Genomic DNA, 23,972 nt, shown 5'->3' with positions numbered 1-23,972 from the left:
ACTATGAGGCTCTGGGTAGGAAGGTCAAGCATTTGGGGGCGCAGGTGGTCTTCTCGTCAATTCTTCCCGTGAAGGATAGAGGACTACATAGGGAAAGGAAGATACTGCAGGTCAATGACTGGTTATGCAGATGGTGTCGATGGGAAAGGTTTGGATTCTGGGACCATGGTCTAAGGTTCTTGGAGGGGGCACTGTTGGCAGGAGATGGGCTGCACCTCACGAGGACTGGGAAGAATCTCTTTGGCAGAAGTATGGCAAAACTCATCAAGAGGGCTTTAAACTAAAGCCTCTGGGCGATGGAGATGATAGCTTAAATACCGATCCAAAAACAGCGGGTTGTAAACGCAACGATTTGAAGGGTACAGCAGACACTGGGAGGGAGAAAGGGATGCACGGCAAAGCTCATGGTATATTAACGGAGGAATCCAATTGGGACAAAAGAGACTTCTGCTGTCTATATACCAACGCGCGGAGCTTGGGAAACAAGCAAGGGGAGCTTGAAGTCTTAGTGCATCAAGGCAAATATGACTTCATAGGGATAACAGAAACTTGGTGGGATGACTCCCATGATTGGAATATAGCCATTCAAGGATATAAACTCTACAGAAAGAATAGAAGCAACAGAAAAGGAGGGGGAGTACCGTTATACGTCAAAGACAAATACACCTCTATGGAAATCCAAGAGAGCGAACAAAGGGGTCAGGTAGAGACCATTTGGGTAAAAATAAATGGAGAAACAAATAAAACCGACATGGTAGTAGGTGTCTACTACAGACCCCCTGGCCAGGAAGAGGTGGTAGATGAGGCCTTTCTCAAACAAATCTCCGAAATCTCAAGGAGGCAAGAAGTAGTAGTGATGGGGGACTTCAACTACCCGGATATCTGCTGGGAGACAAACTCTGCGAAGCACAAAGCCTCCAACAAATTCCTGATGGGCCTTGCTGATAATTTCCTCTTTCAAAAAGTGGAAGAAGAAACAAGGGGATCGGCAATCCTGGACCTGATCTTAACTAACACGGACGAATTGGTCACGGGAATTAAAGCGGTCGGTACCTTGGGGGAAAGTGACCACGTAATGCTGGAATTCGTGATTCTGGGGAAAACCAAAGAAGAATATAGTAAAACATGGACCTTGGATTTCAGGAAAGCCGATTTTAGCAAGCTCAGGGAAATGATGGGTAGGATCCCGTGGCTAGATAGACTAAAGAAAAAAGGAGCCCAAGACGCGTGGGAGTTCATGAAGAATGTATTACAAAAAGCGCAATCGCAAACAATTCCAAAGAGGAAGAAAAATGGAAGACATCGGAAAAAGCCAATGTGGCTACACGGAAGATTGGTGGAGGAGGTAAAAGTAAAAAAGAGCATGTATAAAGAATGGAAGGAAGGACGCATCACCAAGGAAGAGTACCGATGAGCGGCTCGGGCTTCCAGGAATAGCGTAAGGAAAGCTAAAACCCAGAATGAGCTGAGGCTGGCGAGGGAAGCGAAGAACAACAAAAAGGGGTTTTTCAGATACCGTATGTTCGAAGCAAGAGAAAGACCAAGGAAACGGTGGGACTGCTGCTCAATGAGGATGGCAAAATGTTGACAGATAACGAGGAAAAGGCAGAACTGCTCAACACCTATTTTGCCTCCGTTTTCTCCCAAAAAGGGAACAGTGTGCAACCTTGCATCAGTAGCAATCTCAGTAAGCAGTCGGGACTGCAGTTCGAGATTGATAAGGAGATAGTCAGGAAATACCTAGTTAACCTAAATGAGTTCAAATCTCCAGGGCCTGATGAACTGCATCCCAGAGTATTGAAGGAACTTGCGGATGTACTCTCGGAACCTCTTGCCATCATCTTTGAGAAATCCTGGAGAACGGGAGAGGTGCCGGAGGATTGGAGACAGGCAAACGTCGTCCTGCTCTTTTAAAAGGGTAAAAAAGAAGATCCGGGGAATTACAGGCCGGTCAGTCTGACTTCAATACCAGGAAAGATATTAGAACGGATAATAAAAGAGTCCATTGGCAACTATCTAGATGACAATGCTGTGATTAGAAGGAGCCAGCATGGGTTTGTCAAGAAAAAATCCTGTCAAACTAATTTCATCTCTTTTTTTGATTGGGGCACTAGCTTAGTAGATTGTGGAAATGCTGTAGATGTCATCTATCTAGATTTCAGCAAAGCGTTTGACAAAGTCCCCCACGACCTTTTGATTAGCAAACTAGTCAAATGCGGACTACATGAAAATACTGTCAGGTGGATTCACAACTGGTTGGAAAACCGTACTCAAAGAGTGGTCGTCGGTGGCTCTGCTTCGGACTGGAAGGAGGTCTCAAGTGGAGTGCCACAGGGTTCTGTCCTGGGGCCGATACTCTTCAACATTTTTATCAATGATTTAGACGATGGGGTGGAGGGAAGCCTTATGAAGTTTGCGGATGATACGAAACTGGGAGGGATAGCTAACACAATGGAAGACAGGAATAAAATCCAAAGGGACCTGGATAGACTAGAAAATTGGGCTGAAATTAATAAAATGACATTCAATAAAGACAAATGCAGGATTCTGCATTTAGGCCACAAAAACAAAATGCACGGGTACAGGATGGGAAATACCCGGCTTAGCAGTAGTGCGTGTGAGAAGGACCTTGGAATTGTAGTGGATCGCAAGTTGAACATGACCCAGCAGTGTGAGGCTGCGGCAAAAAAGGCAATCGCGGTTTTGGGCTGCATAAACAGAGCTATAGTTTCCAGGTCGAGGGAAGTAATAGTCCCACTATATTCTGCATTGGTCAGGCCTCATCTGGAATACTGCGTTCAGTTCTGGGTGCCTCATTTTAAGAAAGATATGGACAAGTTAGAGCGGGTCCAGAAGAGGGCGACGAGGATGATAGCCGGTATGGAGAACAAGTCTTATGAGGAAAGGTTGAAGGAACTTGGCATGTTCAGTCTGGTGAAGAGAAGGCTGAGGTGTGACATGATTGCACTCTTTAAGTACCTGAAGGGCTGTCACATACAGGAGGGTACAGATTTGTTCTCTGCTGCCCCAGAGGGTAGGACTAGGTCTAATGGTTTTAAGTTGCAGGAGTGTAATTCAGATTGGACATTAGAAGGAACTTCTTGACAGTAAGGGCGGTTCGGGAATTGAACCGACTGCCTAGGGAGGTGGTGGGATCCCCTTCACTGGATGTCTTCAGAGGCTGGACAGCTATCTGCGGGAGATGCTCTAGCTGTGGATTTCCTGCTGTGAGCAGGGGGTTGGACTCGATGGCCTACAAGGCCCCTTCCAACTCTACAATTCTATGATTCTATGAAGGGGATAAGGAAGGGGAAAAGGAAGGTGGGATGGGGGTCACAGTGGAGCGGACAGAAAGTGAGGGAAGCACTGCGACTTTTGAAATCCACATTTGAGTTCATTGGTCAGTTTTCGACCCAAAGGAGAGTAAGGCTGAGAATTCTCAAAGAAGAGTCATTATATACTCTGGACAAGAGGCTACTGTAAGGACAATATACGGAAAAACCGACTGGGTCCCCATCGGAAAGGGTGTGAGACGGGGGTGTATTTTATCACCCAATTTGTTTAATCTATACACAGACCATATCATATGGAAAGAGGGACTGGACCAAGATGAAGGTGTAAATATTGGAGGAAGAAATATAAATAATTTAAGATATGCAGATGATCCCATACTACCAGCAGAAAACAGTCATGACTTGAAATGAATGCTGTTGAAAATTAAAGAGGAAAGCACAAAAGCAGGACTACAGCTGAACATCAAGAAGACTAAAGTAATGACAACAGAAGATTTATGTAACTTTAAAGTTGACAATGAAGACATTGAACCTGTCAAGGATTATCAATACCTTGGCACAGTCATTAACCAAAATGGAGACAATAGTTAAGAAATCAGAAGAAGGCTAGGACTGGGGAGGGCAGCTGTGAGAGAACTAGAAAAGGCCCTCAAATGCAAAAATGTCACTGAACACTAAAGGCAGGATCATTCAGACCATGGTATTCCCGATCTCTATGTATCGATGTGAAAGTTGGACAGTGAAAAGAGCGGATAAGAGAAAAATCAACTCATTTGAAATGTGGTGTTGGAGGAGAGCTTTTTGGGTACCATGGACTGCAAAAAAGACAAAGAATTGGATGTTAGAACACACTAAACCAGAACTGTCATTAGAAGCTGAAATGATGAAACTGAGGTTATCATACTTTCAGGTCTGACACCAAACAGCATCCAGGTCTGGCCGTGGGTGAGGGCCCTTGAAGGGCCCCTCATTAGGGCAGGAGAGTAGCACTCCACTGCTGTGATCCACGGCAGGCTCCCTGCTGCAGATCACAGGGAGGAATCTTCCAGGCCACCTGCCCGTTCGCTCCCTCCACCTACCTCTCTCTCCTGTCTCCTGCTGAGAAGGGGGGGAGAGTGTGATAAGAAAGAGAGGATGGAAGGGCTGGATGAAAGATATGACAGCCAGAAACAGAGTGCTGTTGAAAGGGAGGGGAGCGTGCCAAATAAAGGGATAGGACTTGGCATGCTAAAGCGTGTTGCTTTTTACCCCCTCTTACGAGAACAAAGCATCTGCAGGTGAGCCTCAGGATTGGGGGTGGGATGGGAGTCACTGTGGAAGGCCTGGAAGGGAGAAGGAGGTTCTGTGTGAGAGGCAGGTTTAGGACTCTGGTAAGGGGAAGTTGGGGAAGGGGTGCAGTGCATGGGAGGAACAAGAACAGACACGGAGAGGAGGCAGGTAGGTTCTGGAGGAGGGGCTGAGTTTGTGGAGTCTCCATACCTGGTGGGGGCAACCTTCAGCTTCCCATGTGTTGCTGAACTACCACTCCCATCACCCCTGCTCCTTGGCCATGCTCCCAGGGACTGATGTGAGCTGTAGCAATAGCTGAATAGCCAAAGGTTCCCTACACCTACTGTACTGCAGATGTTTGTTTATATATTTGTATACTGATTCTTGACCACAGCAGTGAACAGATTAATATCGGGGGGGATACAAAAGTACAAATACAAAAATCTAGTCAATCAATACAATATAAAGACAATAAAGGCTCTCCAGATGTTGCTGAACTATAACTCCCATCAGTCTTAGCTTGGCAGGGATGGTAAGTGAAGCAAGCAGGGGGACAGCCCCTAGTAAATACATCAGTAGAATACCAGCAAATGCATTTTAGGCTACGAAAGATAGGAGTCTGATAATGTCAGAGAAATCCACAGCACATTATTGAATCTTGGAGAAGGGAGAAATAAGAATCCGTATATATTATTATTGGGAAAAGAAAAATAGAGTATGGTTATGTAAACCTAACTCTACTCAGAAAAAGGGTGCAGTTTAACTATACAAACAATAATTATGGCACACCAATGCTATAAATAAATAATAGTAATAGTAATGAGTTCTAGCAGTGAGCTTTTTTTTATCACCATTGAGTGAAACCCCAACTTTTCTGCATTCCACTTGTCTTTTTATCTCGCCTCACTTTTTCTTAATCAAGACTCGGTTCTCTATTGTTAAATGACAAGTCATGGGACAAACACCTCTAGAAATACTTTTCCATCATTTTAGGGGCTGACATACAAGCATTTGTAATGTTTGTTCCCTGTATGAGTTCTCTGATGTGAAGTAAGGTTGCCCTTGAAACTGAAGCTCTTTCCACACTCCAAGCATTGATAAGGCTTGTTCCCTGTATGAGTTCTTTGATGCAAAGTAAGGGTGCTACTCCGACTGAAGCTCTTTCCACATTCCAAGCATTGATAAGGCTTGTTCCCTGTATGAGTTCTTTGATGCAAAGTAAGGGTGCTACTCCGACTGAAGCTCTTTCCACATTCCAAGCATTGATAAGGTTTGTCCCCTGTATGAGTTCTTTGATGCGAAGAAAGGTTGCTATTCTGACTGAAGCTCTTTCCACACTCCAAGCATTGATAAGGCTTGTTCCCTGAATGAGTTCTTTGATGTAAAGTAAGGGTGCTGCTCCGATTGAAGCTCTTTCCACATTCCAAGCATTGATAAGGTTTGTCCCCTGTATGAGTTCTTTCATGCGAAGTAAGGGTGCTATTCTGACAGAAGCTCTTTCCACACTCCAAGCACTGATAAGGCTTGTTCCCTGTATGAGTTCTTTGATGCAAAGTAAGGGTGCTGCTCCGATTGAAGCTCTTTCCACATTCCAAGCATTGATAAGGTTTGTCCCCTGTATGAGTTCTTTCATGCAATGTAAGGGTGCTATTCTGACTGAAGCTCTTTCCACACTCCAAGCATTTATAAGGTTTGTCCCCTGTATGAGTTGTTTGATGTTTAGTAAGGGTGTCCTTGTAACTGAAGCTCTTTCCACACTCCAAGCATTTATAAGGTTTCTCCCCTGTATGAGTTCTCTGATGTGAAGTAAGGGTGCTACTTTGATTGAAGCTCCTTCCACACTCCAAGCATTTATAAGGTTTATCCCCCGTATGAATCCTTTGATGTTTAGTAAGGGTGCTACTCCGTCTGAAGCTCATTCCACATTCCAAACATTGATAAGGTTTGTCCCCTGTATGAGTCCTTTGATGCGAAGAAAGGTTGCCACTCTGACTGAAGCTCTTTCCACACTCCAAGCATTTATAAGGTTTGTCCCCTGTGTGTGTTCTGTGATGCGAAGTAAGGGTGCTACTCCGTCTGAAGCTCTTTCCACATTCCAAGCATTGATAAGGTTTGTCCCCTGTATGAGTTCTTTGATGCGAAGAAAGGTTGCCACTCTGACTGAAGCTCTTTCCACACTCCAAGCATTTATAAGGTTTGTCCCCTGAATGAGTTCTTTGATGGAAAGTAAGGTGCCCAAGCTGACTGAAGCTCTTTCCACACTCGAAACATTTATAAGGTTTGTCCCCTGAATGAGTTCTTTGATGTAAATTGAGGGTGCTACTCCGACTGAAATTCTTTTCACACTCCAAGCATTTATAAGGTTTGTCCCCTGTATGAGTTCTTTCATGAGAAATAAGGGTGCCATGCTGACTGAAGCTCTTTCCACATTCCAGGGATGCATATGATTTGTCTCCTATGGGACTCTTCTGATCTCTTGTCAGATTATACCTCTGGCTGAAACACTTCTCACAATCAGGGCACGTATAAAGTTTTCCCCCTGTGTGACTTCTCTGATGTCCAGCCAGGTTATAACCTTTGATAATCTTACCACACTCCAAGCATTTAGAGGATTTCTCTGCTGTGTCGATTCTCTCATGACTACCAATCATGGACAAGTCAGTACAGCTCTTGCCTTTGGAGAATTTATGTGGTTTCTCCCCAATATGGTTTACTTGACTGGAAGCAAGACTTTCACTCTGACTGATACTTTCCCCACAGCCTAAGGATGTACTTGGTTTCTCTCTGGTGTGAACTATCTGTTGTCTAACAAGGCTCAATTTATCAAAAGATCCCTTCCTATACTTCAAGCATTTGTATTGTTTCTCTGTCGCACGCCTTCCATGATGTGTATTTAGGTTTTTTTGAAAACTGAAGATTTTTCTGCACTCAGGAGACATTCTCGTTTCTTTTAGGTGATGAGTTTCCCATTGAATTGTATATTCACCACCCTGAGAAGTTCTGGATTCATCCTCCTTTTCCTGCGTTTGTCTCCTCTCTTGTCTCTTTGCTCCATCTTGATCCCCCAATTTCCGTTCCTCCTCCTGCTCCTCAGCTCTTTTTGGTGACCCTTCTGATGGTTCCCCCTTAGCCGTGATCCCCCAGACATCTCCTGATGGAATAAAAAGGAAATACTGTATTTATCTGTCTGTTTATGCTGTGAACTTTGAAAAAACATTTCTGCAACCTCTCTTGGTGTCAGAATGTAAAGTTGTTGGTTGTTTAGAGTATACATGGTAAGTAGTGAAAGAGGAGGGGGAGTGAATGGGCAATAGAATGCTTGATGATTGGCTGAATGTTTAAAATGGCTGACAGTATAAATGAAAGGATGACAGGTAAATCTGGGGGAATGTGAGGTGGTAAATTGTGGAATCTGGGGGGAGAAGAGAAAGAGTGGATTGCTTGGTGGGGTTTAGAGAGTTGTTTACCAGGAGGGAGGTGGAGTTCGGATTAGTATTGAGTAAAACCATATGCTTATGTGCCTTAAGAAGAAATCTTGTTAATCTTGTTAGCTTTGTTATCTGTTATAAATACTTAATTTGGTTTACCAAAGGCCTGATCCTTGGCTGGGGTTTCACAGACCAGAAGGGAGGGTAAGGTAATGACCAAGGCTGAAGGGGAACTGTAACAAATGGTGGCAGCGGTGAAGAGAATAACAATCCCAGTATTCAGAGTCTCTGGGAATACTAGTATTGGGACGTTACTGGTGGTTGCCTAGCAGGGGGAGCTGTTGAGATCTGTGCTAGAGCGGGGAGAGAAATCATAAGAGAGAGCGGTCCGGACTGGTGGAGTCCCTGGTGGTGCCTAGAGACAGGCAGTAACCACGAGCAGGTAGGAACCTGACAAGGAGAGCCAGGGAAGGACGCATCACACTCTCCTCTTCTGAAAAGCTTCGAACAGAGAGGACTTCTCTTCCTTCCCCTTCCAGCCAAGAGATGTGGCTGGGTTTCAAACTCACATGTACTTTTTAAAACAAAACAGAAATCTACACAAGAATCTGCCTTAAGTAGAGCCAGTCTATTGGCCTATTCAGAAGCAGGTGACTGGAAGGGGCATCACTACACATCTGACCTCTCCGGGGTGGTGTCACTGCAGCCCACCTTGAGAGGTAGGGGTAGGATCAAGGTGATGGGGAGGTTGGGGCTGTGTGGCCAAACTGGCAGAGCCATGCAGGTGCTCCACACAGCCCAAACCTAACCCTCCACATTGGCTGCTTCTGGGTTTATCCAGCTTAAAAAATGAAAGGAGGAAGGTGGGTGGCCCCAAGATGCCGGCAAAGATGAATTACTTATTGAAGGATTCCAAATGGATTTATTTAAAAAAGGAATAGAGCCCAATGCGTTTCGGCCACTTAGGGGTTGGTCTTCATCAGGGGCTAAAAATTAAAACATACAGAAATGCATTCAGTGATACATTCACAACAACTTCTATAGTACAATATAATACTGAATGGCATATGGGAAAAAACAAACAAGTTACTCACATACCGAATATGAAGTGTGTCTCTGGAATCGTGTTGTAGGTAAAATCTACAAATGTTACAAATTATCTTTATGCCAATTCTATGCAATGAAAGATTAACCACGTAGCAGCTATAGCTGAAAGCATAGAGTTATAGACGCTCATTCAAATGCCTGTTAGCTCTGGGACAGAGGAATGGACCGCAGCTGTGTCTAAGGGATCGTCACAAAAGTGTAAAAATCATAAAAGGGGGAGAAACTCCAACTCTTCATTTAACCTATTGTGGACAAGCGTTTTAAGTTCTAGAATCCACGCCAGTTCTCTTCTCAATAGAGTCGGAGTGTCCTGCACACCTACTTTTACATTGCGGCACTACTTTGGAGGGACCGTGTCTAAACCTGTGGAACCGCATAGTAAGTTTAAAACACAGTTGAGGTTCATGCCTCCAGCACCCACAGACCCCTCGATAATTACTTTTGAAAGACTGATTTCACAAGATCTAGAAAGAATGGAAACTTCACCAAAAGGCCCATGGCACAACTTAAGGAAGAACGCCACGTTTTAAGAAAACTATCATGTGATACCTCTATCACCATGAAACAAGCTGACAAAGGGGGGTGCTATAGTCATCCAGAACACCCAGGATCATAAAGATGAAATTTCCTCACAACTGTCTGACACCACAGCATACCAAGTATGTCCTAATGACCCTTTGGCTGGTATTGCACATGAAATCCTTATCACCCTTGAGGAAGGCTTGAATTTGTGTTACATAACTGTGGAGGAACAGAAATTTTTGCGCAATCAAAATCCTAGGACACCGGTCTTTTATACCTTACCTAAGATCCATAAAGACATTATACCTCCTCCAGGAAGACCCATAATCTCGGGCTGCAATTCCATCTTAGAACCATTATCGCAGTTTGTGGACCATTACTTGAAGCCTTTCATACCATCCATTCCATCATATGTACGAGATTCCGCTGACTTTATTAATAAGATACAGGCTATCCATACAGAGCCTCAGAACATTTTGGTCACCATGGACGTGCAATCTTTATGCACCAATATACCACAAGAACAAGCCATAGACGTCATTCGGCACACATTAGACAGAAGGATATGCAGACAACCCACGACCCATTTTCTCTGCTCCCTAGCAGAGATAGTGATGTGTAAGAACTACTTCAGATTTGGGAACTCTTTTTAGTGGCAAATTAAAGGGGTAGCCATGGGGTGCCCTATGGCCCCAGAAGTGGCCAATTTATATATGGAACACTTTGAGAAAGAGATCACTACCCCTTCCAACCCCTTTTCTGAACAACTTATATGCTGGTTACGATACATAGATGATGTTTTCCTTATCTGGAGAGGTGCAGTTGATCATCTACAATAATTTTTTGCATGGGTCAATGGCAGGAACGGCCAAATCCAATTTGATTCGCATTTCAGTCCAGTTGAAATCAACTTTTTAGATCTTAGAATTATTAAACAAAGAGACCATCTGTGCACATCACTGTAGAAAAACCCCACTGACAGGAATACCTATTTAAGATATGATAGTTCACATCCAAGGTCATTAAGACAAAACGCACCCTACAGTCAGTTTCTTAGAGTGAAGCAAAACTGCACTTCTAACAGGGACTTCAGACAGCAATCTTTGATCCTGAAGGAGAATCTATCAGAAAGGGGTTATCCATATAAGATAATAGAGAACAACTACAGGAAAGCCTCATGCAAAAAACATTCAGACCTTTTAAAACTTACACCACACACAGCTTCTGAACAATTACAGTGCAATTTGACTATTGACCACATCACTAACAAGCTACAGAACAGCATCCACAGACATTGGCATATCGTGCAACATATCCCCTGATGTCAAGAGAAACCGATGGTCTCATTTAAAAGGACAAAAAATCTCATGGATAAATTGTTTAGAAGTCAATTCAGAGAAAACTCACATCACCCCAGGACTGTAGTAGGCACAAATGCTCCCACGGGGCACCACCCCTGTGGCCATAGTGTCTACTGCAAATACACGCAGAAAAAGATTGGGTTTACCAACCCTTTTAATCAGCAACAATATACTCTGAAACATTTTTCCACTTGTAACACATCCAATGTTGTTTATGTTATTCAATGCAGCTGTCCCAAAATGTATGTAGGTCAGACAAGTAGAGCCCTCAAAAAAAGGGTAGGTGAACATGTTAGCAACATTAGAAACAGCAGATCAGGATCTCCCCTGGTCGAGCATTTCGTCAGATGTGGCCATTCTTTAACAGATTTTAATTTCTGGGTGCTAGTAAAAGTAGGTGTGCAGGACACTCCGACTCTATTGAGAAGAGAACTGGCGTGGATTCTAGAACTTAAAACGCTTGTCCCCAATGGGTTAAATGAAGAGTTGGAGTTTCTCCCCCTTTTATGATTTTTACACTTTTGTGACGATCCCTTAGACACAGCTGCGGTCAATTCCTCTGTCCCAGAGCTAACAGGCATTTGAATGAGCGTATATAACTCTACGCTTTCAGCTATAGCTGCTACATGGTTAATCTTTCATTGCATAGAATTGGCATAAAGATAATTTGTAACATTTGTAGATTTTACCTACAACACGATTCCAGAGACACACTTCATATTTGGTATGTGAGTACAGTAGGGCCCCGCTAATACGGCGGGTTAGGGACCAGGCCCCCGCCATAAAGCGGAAATCGCCATAAAGCGGAACCCATAGACTATAATGGGCCGCGTCACGCAAAAATGACGCAAAAATGTCGCAAAATGCCGTAAAAGCACAAAATCGGCTTTAAAACAGGGAATTTCCCCGAACTGAAAGCCGCCGCATGAGCGGAACGCCACAAAGCGGAACGCCACTAAGCGGGGCCCTACTGTAACTTGTTTGTTTTTTCCCCATATGCCATTCGGTATTATATTGTATTATAGAAGTTGTTGTGAATGTATCACTGAATGCATTTCTGTATATTTTAATTTTTAGCCTCTGATGAAGACCAACCCCTATGTGGCCGAAACGTGTTGGGCTCTATTCCTTTTTTAAATAAATCCACTTGGAATCCTTCAATAAGTCATTCATCTTTGCCGGCATCTTGGGGCCACAACCCTTCCTCCTTTCGTTGCTTTGGATGCCATCCACTTTTACTGTTTATCCAGCTTAACACTATGTACTCTGAATGAACTCTACCCACCCACTCCCAAAAAGAACCCAGCGGTGCTCTTCTCATACTCCAATGTCCAAGGTTAGTCCATCAACACTCTCCCAGTCATCTCATTTGGATCCTTACCCAGAGAGGTGATCATTTCATGAATCTCCACCATGACTTCCTCATAAAGAGCTCTCTGGCCTGGATGCAGCAGGGCCCATTCCTCCTCAGTAAAATGCAAGGCCACCTCCTCGAAGGTCACCAGCCCCTGGAAGATGAAAACAAACACCCTCCTCATAAATGCTCTCAGTCAAGGTGTGGAAATCATCTACCCTCTACTCACAGTCGGAAGGGAGATGCGAGAAGTGGGGATTTTTTCTTCATTGTTCACCAATCACCAGGTCAAGAAGGCATTTACCTCTGGGTAAAATTATTAAAGAACTCAAGTGTGAAATCGCTGATCTTCTAACAATCTAACAAAATGTATAATGTGGTCAAAACAATGTCAATATCAACATGAGCCCTTCATAATATGCATAACCTTTGTAAGTTGCCCTTCATGTTGATATTGACATTGTTTTGACCACATTATACATTTTGCTTCTCACTATGTATGGGCACAGTTATTTTCAAAAACATTTCTGGCCTATTTTGCATTATTACATGAGAACACATACAAGGATTTCATACTGTTTGTATACATTAAATTTTTGATATATTTTTTATAACATTGTATTCATGTTTGTACCGTAACCTTTTCTGGAGCACTATACTTACGTTGAGATAGATTTTAACTTCACAGTCTTCGTAAGGCCGTGTGGTGCCAATGCATTCAGAGAGTATATCCAAAGTTCTCCCTCCCAGTCAGTGCTGCTGGATCTGTTGGCATCTCTATAGCTGTTATAGAAAAGTCCAACAGGCTGTGACCCTCAGTGTTGAAATGTTTTGCAACTGGTTGCTCCACTTTTTTTGTTAAGATTGCTGATTTGTGGTTTCTGAAGTGTTTGCGTAGGTCAGTTGTGGTTTTTCCTACGTATTGGATATGACTTCCTGGCCTTTTGCATTCGATGACATAAATAATATTGCAGGACCTGCAGGTGATGTTCTGTTTGATGTAATATGTCCTGCCTATCGTAGTGCTTTTGAAAGTGGCTGTCTCCCTGAGGTACACAAAGGTGATACAGCGTTTAGAGTGACAAGGATGAGACCCAGGATTGGTGATAGGTGGCTTCAGCACAGCTCTCACTAACAGTCTGCGCAAATTAGGAGGCTGGCGAAATGCTACAACAGGAGGCCTGCTGATGGCTCTAGCAAGATGTTCAGAGTTTGCCAGCAATGGGTAGCTCTCCCTGATTGCTCGGTGATAGTTAGGAGAAGCTGGATGGAAATCTACCACAAATGGAATCCATTGCTCTCTGCTCTTTGACACCTCAGCATGATGGAGGAGGTTTTCTCTGGACAGAATGGAGGCTCGGTGGATGTTGCAATCGATAATATGTGGAGGATATCCTCTCAGAAGAAGGTGTTCTTTAAGTTCACTGATCCTTCTCTGGTATTTATCTTCAGTGTTGCAAATAAGTTTGATTCTCAGAGCTAAGCTATACACAATGTTTTTCTTTATATGCTTAGGATGGCAAGATTTCCAGTTTAAATAGGTGTGGGCATCAGTGGGTTTGCTGTAGAGATCAGTAGCTATTTTGTTGTTTTCAATGGTGAGAAGGACATCAAGAAAAGGGACGTGCGGATTGTCATTTGTACTATTAAATGTAACATAACAGATGGATGGATAGAGCTGATGTAATTTTTAAATTGTTCTAAACTCTCTTTACCATTTGTCCAGACCATAAAGATGTCATCAGAGTATCACCACCATATAAGTGGTTTGTTGATGGCCTTTTTGAGGATCTCCTGTTCCAGTTTACCCATAAAGAGATTCGCATATGATGGAGCCATACGAGTCCCCATAGCTGTGCCTTGTAGTTGCAGGTAGTGTTCTCCATTGAATGTAAAGTTGTTGCAAGTCTGGACTAGTGTAGCTAAAGTTGTGATAACCTCTGTTGGAGGATTGTTCGTATTCCTGGTGTTAAGGAACTCATTTAAAGCCTGAATGCCATCATTATGTGGCATATTGGTATAAAGAGATGTGACATCTAAAGTAGCTAGTATAGTATTGTAGTGGAATTGATACTACTTGTTTAAAGACTCAAGTTTAAGCAAGAAGTCCTTGGTGTCTTTGATATATGATGGGAAGTTTTGCATCATGTTTTGTAAATTTAAGTCAATGTACAGAGAAATCCTTTCAGTAGCTGTGCTGTTACATGCCAAAAGATCCAGCAGCATTGAGTAAAAGATATACTCTGTGGACACATTGGCACCACATGGCCTGAACCTGGAGGACAGTACCACCACTACTTAGCTTCTGCAAATGAAGCCCCTCTGAGCATTCCATCCTCAAAGCTCTATAACTGCCACCTTGGTAACAGCATTTGTATGTTAGCAGCTGATGAAGGCGGAAGCCGAAACGTTTTGGTATGACAATAAAAATCTCTGTGTTGTTAATCACAATTATGTGCATATATTTCTAGGTGATTAACCGAATCCTTATAGGGATCCAGAGCAAGCTTGGGTGAAGTTCTATTTGTTGCTTTCAAAATTGTCTGTGTGTGTGTGTGTGTGTGTGTGTATAGAAAGAAAGAAAGAAAGAAAGAAAGAAAGAAAGAAAGAAAGAAAGAAAGAAAGAAAGAAAGAAAGAAAGAAAGAAAGAAAGAAAGAAAGAAAGAAAGAAAGAAAGAAAGAAAGAGCCCCAACTTCAATGGCTTTAAAAGAGGATGAGACAAATTCATTGAGGATAAGGCTACCAACAGCTACTAGCCATGAGGGCAATGTACTCCCTCCCCTGTTGGAGGCAGCATACAACGGAATACCTGCTCCTGGGAATCACTGGAAGAGTGCTGTGGCACTCACGTTCTTCCCAGAGGCATCTGGTTGGCCACTGGGATGGTGGACTAGACGGGTCTTTGGCCTGATCCAGCAGGCCCTTCTGATGTAAGTGTTCAAAGTTTCATGGGAAAAACTCAATAGAGCCAACAGCATCCCTCAAAGGGAGCCCCAGGACTACAAGGGTGAGAGACAGGCCTCCCTACAACTAGTCCCTCTGGAACAAGGACGGACCCACTCTGGCTGTCCCCAACTTTTCTCCCAGATGGTCTTTTCCCTACCTGAGCTGGCTGCATGGTGGCTGTTTCCTCTCCAGGGGAAAGGGGGGAGGATCCTGAGTGTTGCTTCGATGCCATTTCACAGCCTGCAAAGGATGAAAAGGAGGCCCAGTTATCGCCTAATTCCTACACAGCCTAGTTTAGTCAACCTCCTCATGTCAAGATTGAAAATGAGGTCCTACGGTGGCCCCAATGGGTGAGAGAAGGTGGTGACCAAACAGGGCCCGAGAGGCTAAAATGTGTTTGGGGAGATTTATTTTAACTATGCGAGGAGACAATGAGTAAATTCATTTCAGCTTAGAAACGATATGAGCATAATCATATCAAACAGAAATCAACAGCACATTGCACATGAATGAAACTCAGGAAGAGGAGAAAAGAGGAACAGTGTGTGAAAATAATGATTATTTGCAAAAAGAAAACCGAATATGACTATGCATACTCAACTTCTAAACTTTACCCAGAAGAAGAATATACAAGGTTAAAACGAACTACAGCTTAACTGCTGCTGAATCCTACACTGGCCCACCTAAACTCCACCAGCCCTCTAGTTTGAGCCGACTACATGATCTCACTTGACCCAACTACACGGTCATTTGAGAGACGAAAAGAACATCCCTCCTGCATCCCCCTTTCCCTTCCAGAATCAGCAGGCCTCCTTTCTCGCCTCCATTGCCTTTTACTTGGTTGTCCCTTTCTCCCACCAGGAAAAAAAATCCTCACCACCTCCTGGCCTTTCCATCTCACCTCTCAACTGTATATTTAAAATCAACATTCTTTTTTTATGATTTATTAAAAAGGATGCATCTTCCCACCTGACTGCCGCTTCTCCTCCCTTCACAAGGGACATCAGGCTCCAAAACCCAACCTTGCCCCCCTCTCAGCCTGAGATTGTTCTCTTCCCCCCTCCCCCCATATCTTCCCCACAAAATCCCTCTTAAGGTGCTGTTGTCAACCAGGCTCCTTCACTAGCTGAGCACCGAAAGGGCCTGGCTGCTCTTGAGGGCTCTTTTTCTGCTGCTTTCAGGAAATTGCCCAATATTTTGAAGAGCTTTAACTTAAGGAGGATGCAGAGGGGAGGGGGCTTTTTAATGGCTTGAAAGGCAGGGGGCTGATTTGGTGAGAGGCGATCCAGATAAGGGGCAGGGATACCACTAATTCCCGTTTATATTCTGATGGGCACACACACACTATAGTGGTTTTTCCTGGTCACGAGAATGACTCACTTGTAACAAGACCAAAGCATGCACACAGTCTTGGGTCACATGCCAAGTTCCAGTTGAATTGGATGTTGTTGTTGTTATGTACCTTCAAGTCGATTGCGACTTATGGCAACCCTATGAATCAGTGACCTCCAATAGCATCTATCATGAACCACCCTGTTCAGATCTTGTAAGTTCAGGTCTGTGGCTTCCTTTATGGAATCAATCCATCTCTTGATTGGTCTTCCTCTTTCTCTACTCCCTTCTGTTTTTCCCAGCATTATTGTCTTTTCTACTGAATCACGTCTTCTCATTATGTGTCCAAAGTATGATAAGCTCAGTTTCATCATTTTAGCTTCTAATTATAGTTCTGGTTTAATTTGTTCTATGACCCACTTATTTGTCTTTTTCACAGTCCATGGTATGCGCAAAGCTCTCCTCCAACACCACATTTCAAATGAGTGGAATTTTCCCTTATCCGCTTTTTTCACTGTCCAACTTTCACATCCATACATAGAAATCGGGAATACCATGGTCAGAATGATCCTGACTTTGGTGTTCAGTGATACATCTTTGCATTTGAGGACCTTTTCTAGTTCTCTCATAGCTGCCCTCCCCATTCCTAGCCTTCTTCTGATTTATTGAGTATTGTCTCCATTTTGGTTAATGACTATGCCAAGGTATTGATAATCCTTGACAGGTTCAATGTCCTCGTTGAACTGGATAAGAGCTACCAAATGGCTAATATATATTGTAGTTCTTTTTTTCATCCACCTAGGACAAGTGTGCAAGGAGCACTTTTGCCAACTTTTTTTTCCTAGCCCTGGTTCTGAATGCGTCTAACCCTCTGTGAAAGCTATTCAAATACAGCAAGCCTGGGGGAGGAGGCATGCATAGTTCACAGCTCCCTGAACTCCAAAGTATTTAGAAAAGCCTAAGTAACCAGGGGTGCCCACCCCAAAATGTGTTCTAGGACAAGACAAATCACACACCCAAGCTATAGGGAGAGTGTCCTTCATGAGATGCCACTGGATCCTTCCCAGCCCAGAGCTTCCTGTGGGCACATGGAATGGACAAGGGCATCTATGCACAACAAAAACACACAAAGTATGTAACAAAAATTAAGTAACTGGGGGTGCCCACCAGAAAACGTTCTTGACCCAGGACAAGTCGTACACAAGCAAACAGGAGGGGACCCTCTATGAGAAGATGCTGAATTTCCCCCTTCCCATGGCCCAGAGCTTCCTGTGGGCACATGGCACAGAGTCAAGTGAGTCTCTGCATACTACAAATAGCCAATATACGTCTATATATGCCCACTAGCACTATACCTGGCATTATGTTTGTTTGCAAGTGCCAACCATCAGCTGATTATTGGAGCTTCCTGCATAGCGCCATGTGTGACCCGATTACCTGTTGTCATCGGAGATGCCAGGCATTGAACGTGGGACCTCTTGCATGCAAAGCAGGTGCTCTAATCACTGAGCTAGAGGAGTACCTTGCACAACTCCCTGTCTATCCATCCTTACCTTGAGCATAGCTTTCCCCCCTCCATTCGAAAGAGGTGATGGAGAGACATTTATCTTTCACATACACACTTTGAAGCCGCTATCCTGTGCACACTTAGCTGGGACTAAGTCCCATTTCTCTCAATGGGGCTTAATTCCAAGGAGACCATTAACACTGATTGTATAAAGGAAGCCACAGGCCTGAACTTAGAAGATCTGAACAGGGTGGTTCAGGACAGATGCTCTTGGAGGTTGCCGATTCATAGGGTCGCCATACATCGTAATCGACTTGAAGGCACATAACAACAACTCACACCTTCATTGTATTGTTTTTGATGTCTGCAATTTTTTAAAAAATTTCAGCAAGCTTACCCAGGCATGTAATTTTTAACATATCATTTTAACACTGAATTATGTATAATTGTTTTTAAATTGCTGATTGTGTGTATGCATACACACTCACACTTGCTTTAAACATTTGCTTTTAAAGCCGTACTATACCACCTCAACAATAAAGGCTCCCCCTGCCCGAAGAATCCTGGGAACTGTAGTCTGTTAAGGATGCTGTCATACCACTCTGAAAATTGTAGCTCTGTGAAGGTAATAGGGTCTCCTAACCACTCTCAGCACCCTTCACAAACTACAGTTCCCAGGATTCTTTGGGGGAAATCCTGATTCTTTAAAGGGGTATGAGAGTGCTTTACGCTTATAGCGCAGGTGGGGCCCTAATCATTCATCAGTCTCATCAGCAGTCAATGAGCCACAATAGGAAGCCTGCAGGCAGGTCCTGAGGGAAGGGCAACTCTCTCCCTGCTTGCGATTCCCAGCAACAGCTATCCCAGAAGCGTTTCCTGCCTGCGACAGCGGAAGCAGAAACAGGCCATCGTGGCTAGTAGCCAAGGCGAGCCCGATCCTCCAGGAAGGCGGCCGACCCTCTTTGGAAGCCAGGCAAACTGGTGATCATCCGAAAGTGCAGCCGCCGTTTCCACCCAGCCACACGTTCTCCCATGCAAGGCAGCCCCCCTCGCAATCTGGAGGTTGCAGGAAAACCAGCCATGGCGTTTGGGCTCAGCTTTGCATGAGACTGGATCGGGTTGGGCTGGCTGGAGAAGCCCTCCGATTCTTAGTCAGGGGGAGCCAGGAGGTTCATCCCCCCCCTTTCCCCACCTTTGCTTTTTTTCTCCTTTCAGCTCCTTCCGAAAGAAACTGACCAGTCCGGTCCAGGGAGATGCAACGATCATAGAGTCAGAAAAAAGGGGAAACATGCAACACGCATTTCCGGCCGTCGTTCGTACGCTGTTTTGCGTAGGCAGAAGCGTCGGGCAGACAACAGAGAAACAAAAGGTTGGAGTCTGGAGCCGCTTTTGCCATTCTCGATTGGAAACCTGAAGTGTTACCATGACTGAGGACCATCTCATCCCCTTCGCCCATTAATTCCTTGAAGCACATCCAATGCACATTTAAAGCACATGAATTCCCCCCAAAGAGTCCAAGGAACTATGGCATTTCCCCTCACGAAGGGACAACTTCCCAACCCACTTAACAAATTACACTTCCCAGGATACTTTGGGGGGAAACTGTGTGGTTTCAGTGTGTATATGATGTGGAGTCTCATTTTTGCACAATAATTGTCTTTGAGATTTATTGAAATTAAGGCTTGTTTTTTATAAACCTTTAAAGCTGCAATCCTAACCCCGCTTCTCAGGGAGCATAAACCCCATTGGATTCAATAGTACGTAAAATAGATTCAATAGTACTTACTTCCAAGTAGACATGGTTAGGCTTGCGCTGCAACTTGTCAGTGATGTATTCATCCCTTGACTTTCCGTGTACGTCAACCCTACATTTCTGACAAAAACATTGCTCTTAAAGAGATCATTTTTCGAGAGCCAGTGTGGTGTAGTGGTTGAGGTGATGGACTATGACCTGGGAGACCAGGGTTCGAATCCCCACACAGCCATGAAGCTCACTGGGTGACCAGGGCCAGTCGCTGCCTCCCAGCCTCAGAGGGAGGCAATGGTAACCCCCCTCTGAATACCTTTTAACATTAAAACCCTATTCATAGGGTCACCATAAGTCGGGATCGACTTGAAGGCAATCCATTTCATTTTCATCAATTATTTAACATAAAAAATATCTATTCCAAAAGATTAGAGAAATTAAAGGGAAATTTAAACCAAGAGTAGGGATGTTGAATAACCAAGAGGGGAACACACTGACTGACCAAGATGAAATAAAGGAAGATGGAAGCAATACACTATAGCAAAACTCTATAAAAGGATGATGGATTCATTCAGGCAGAACAGTAAGATGAAAAACCAGAAATTTTAGAATGTGAGGTGGAAGCTGCTCTTAAAATACTTGGAAGAAACAAATCACTAGGAGCAGATGGCATACCAATAGAGTTGCTACAAGCTACTAAGACTGAATCTGTCCAAATTCTGAGAAAAATTTGTCAACAAATATGGAAAATAAAACAATGGCCCATAGACTGGAAGAGTTTAATATACATCCCAATTCCAAAGAAAGGGGTACCAGGGAATGCAGTAATTATCAAACTATTGCCTCAGTATCCCATACAAGTAAAGTAATCTCAAGATTCTACAACAAAAGCTCTTACCATATATGGAGCGAGAAACGCCAGATGCCCAAGCTGGATTTGGAAAGGGAAGTTACCATAGATCAAATCGCAAACGTATGTTGAATAACGGAACAGATCAAGGAATTTCAGAAGAAAATCACCCTGTGCTTTATACATTACAGTAAAGCTTTTGATTGTGTAGATCATGGAAATCTATGGAATGGTTTAAAATAAATGGGGGTGCCACAGCATCTGATCGTCTTGATGCTCAACCTATACTCTGGCCAAGAGGCTACTGAAAGGACAGAATATGGAGAAAATGATTGGTTTCCCATTGGAAAGAGTGTGAGACAGGGGTGTGTTCACTAATAAGCAAAAAACCTTGCGGTTTAAGAGCGTACCTATAGCCCACAAATATTTCTATCAAACTTTAAAAAGCAGGGAAATTGGGTAGCCATAGTGAATGCACCAGGGGAACAGGAGACCTGATCTCCTCTCTGAGATATTGTACTGCCCTTCACATTTGTCCAAAGGGGGAGGGGAGGATATTGGGTGGGTGGGCAACGGGCAGAGGGGAAGCCCTTTTCCTTTCCAAAAGGAAAACAATGTGAACAGTATCATTGCTTTTCAGTGTTTTCCCCCACCTTTTTATTCTACAGCAGGCACATGTAGCCTCCCACCCGAATTTAAACCAAAGCTGTCCCTAGCCATATCCACACCAGGCCTTTATTTCACTTTGGACAATCATGGCTTCTCTCAAAGAATCCTGGGAAGTGTAGTTAGTGAAGGGTGCTGAGAGTTGCTAGGAGATGTCCTGTTCCCCTCACAGACCTTCAATCAGAGTGGCTGACTGTTAAACCAGTCTGGCCACCGAAGCTCTGCCAGTGGAATAGATGTCTCCTCTCAGCACCCTTCACAAACTACACTTCCCAGGATTCTTTGGGGGAAGCCATGACTGTCTCAAGTGAAATCAAAGTCTGGTGTGGGTGTGGCCCCCTGATTAGGCAAGCCAAGCAGCTTTGAGTCTGGCTTTTAGAACACTGACAGTTGGTTCTTACTGAGCATGCCTGGCACTATCATTGAGTTCAATGCAAAATTTCTTAAATTAATTAAAAATCAGCCAGGCATTTTTAAAACTTTTAAACTGCAGAAGATGAAGATCAGAGTATGGGGCAAGGTCAGTATTAGGATTACAGGTACTCTGCGAACATGGCTGCTTTTTAATGAATTTCAACAAATTATGAGAACTCTGACAGAAAAGTCCAAAAGAGGTCTGAGGTTTTTGTTCTTTCTAATTTAGACTTTGAACTCTCGATTCTCTCTGACTGTTTTGTGTATCGCCATGAAAATTTAGAGAGTTGTTAAGCAAGCGTTTCTGAGTTCAGGACTATAGGTTTTGTAAGGTTTTGTTTTGAAATGAGCTTATGGGAAGCATCAGAATGGCATGGGGGGTATTTTCAATTTAACATTGCGGAATGTGAAAAATCCACACTGGCTATAGTATACAGCCACTCTCTATCACTAGAAGCTAAAATGATGAAACTGAGGTTATCATGCTTGGGACCCATAATGAGAAGACATGATTCACTAGAAAAGACAATAATGCTGGGAAAAACTAAAGGCAACAGAAAAAGAGGAAGACCAAACAAGAGATGGATTGATTCCATAAAGGAAGCCACAGACCTGAACTTACAAGATCTGAACAGGGTAGTTCATGACAGATGCTATTGGAGGTCGCTGATTCATAGGGTCGCCATAAGTTGTAATCGACCTGAAGGCACATAACAATAATATGAAACAAATGAACACATTTATCTGTGCCATTTAAGTTTAGGTATACTGCCCCTGCACTTGGAGGTTCCACTCCTCCGGCATGTGAGCATTCTCTTGCTGGAGGGAGCCGATGACAAACTTCACAGAACAACATGGGAGATCACAGAAGAAAGTGGGGAAAACGTGGTAGGAGCCTTCACCGACAGCTGCCTTCTGCTTTTGGGGGGTGGGTGGGATTCAGAGCATTGCTGGTGATAGAATTTTTTTGATATATATTGCAGCAGAGTGCAGAAATAACTGGTCTGTTAAGACTGGTAGTTGAAAGAATAAAGAATCTTATGGTTTATTAGTAAAAGAAGGAAAGTCATACATGCTGAAGCAGACTCGAAATCGCTGATAAATGGCGTACGTTGGATGGACTGTGCTTAGACTTATGGTACGGCCGAGGATGGCCAGAGGCGCATTGGCAGAGAAGCTAGCTGCGCAGATCAGGAAAGCACCAGGTGGAGCCAAGAAGACAAACTTGAACTTGTGTGGTTTGCCTTTGTTCAGTTTATTAATGCCCATGATCTACGGAGCCATCCTCCCAAAACACATGGCCATTTATGGAGGTCCTCTTTGGGACAACAATTAATCTGTTTGCAAATTTTCCAAAGTCTAGTTCTTCTATGACTAGATTTGTCTCTTTCCATATTTCCTGTCTGTTACTGGTATTTCTGGAGGTCATGTAAAATGTTAATAAAAATATTTCACACACACACACAAGACAGAAAGATAAGGGAGGAAGGGGAGGAGCAAACCCTGCAAAAACAACAAACACTTAGGAGGAATCAGCAGAGGGAGATTAGATTGCCTTTCTGTCTATCTCCCCTTGTAGCTTTATTCCCAATAGTTGGGTTGTAGCCAACTAAGTGCTACTCAGAGTAAACCCACTGAAAATCATGAACCTACGTTGGTTATGTCTATGATCTTCGTGGCGTCTACTCAAAGTAGGACTAGCATGTGATACAACCCCCATGTATTCCTTTCTCTGCCTCCCCCTCATCTTCCACCCAGGTTGATTCGCTCTCTAGTTGAGTGATGAACGAAAGAAAATTGCTGTACCGCCCAGAGAACTTCGGCTATAGGGCGGTATACAAGTGCAATAAAATAAATAAATAAATAAATACATATTTCTGTGTCTTGGCCCCTCCGGTGGGGAAACAGGTCAACAAAACTCTAAGGCTTTGGGCCAAGGGGGTGGTAGTTCTTAGAGTCTGTTACACTTCAGGTTACCAGTCGGGAGTGGCAATATGGAAGGGCGCCGATGCACAGAAATAGCAGGAGGGGGTGGTGACAATGGAGGTGATCCAAAGGGGTTCGGCGGCAATACAGCCGGGTGTAGCCCTTTGTTGGCGCGCCGGGCTCCGAATGAGGCCCGGAAGTGCGTGCTGCCTGTTCTTCCCCTTTTCTATGGTCCTTGCGCCTCCTTAC

At 43.8% G+C, this 23,972-nt stretch overlaps 1 protein-coding gene across 1 annotated transcript in view; it reads right to left on the bottom strand.

Moving 5' to 3' along the window:
• Window positions 1-18,597, bottom strand: part of LOC133381400 (zinc finger protein 721-like) — a 31,705-nt gene extending 13,108 nt beyond the window's left edge. The window contains exons 1-4 of the mRNA XM_061620489.1: window positions 18,518-18,597; window positions 15,439-15,521; window positions 12,362-12,488; window positions 5,608-7,713 (exon numbers count right to left, since the gene is read on the bottom strand). Of these exons, the coding sequence (XP_061476473.1) occupies window positions 5,608-7,713; window positions 12,362-12,488; window positions 15,439-15,521; window positions 18,518-18,539 (2,338 nt within the window). The 5' untranslated portion in view covers window positions 18,540-18,597. The remainder of the gene's footprint in view (window positions 1-5,607; window positions 7,714-12,361; window positions 12,489-15,438; window positions 15,522-18,517) is intronic.
• Between the last annotated feature and the right edge of the window lie 5,375 nt (window positions 18,598-23,972).

The sequence above is a fragment of the Rhineura floridana genome, chromosome 3, assembly GCF_030035675.1.
Source record: "Rhineura floridana isolate rRhiFlo1 chromosome 3, rRhiFlo1.hap2, whole genome shotgun sequence".
In the NCBI taxonomy this organism is placed as follows: Eukaryota; Metazoa; Chordata; class Lepidosauria; order Squamata; family Rhineuridae; genus Rhineura; species Rhineura floridana.
This window is presented reverse-complemented; position numbering and strand designations above follow the sequence as displayed.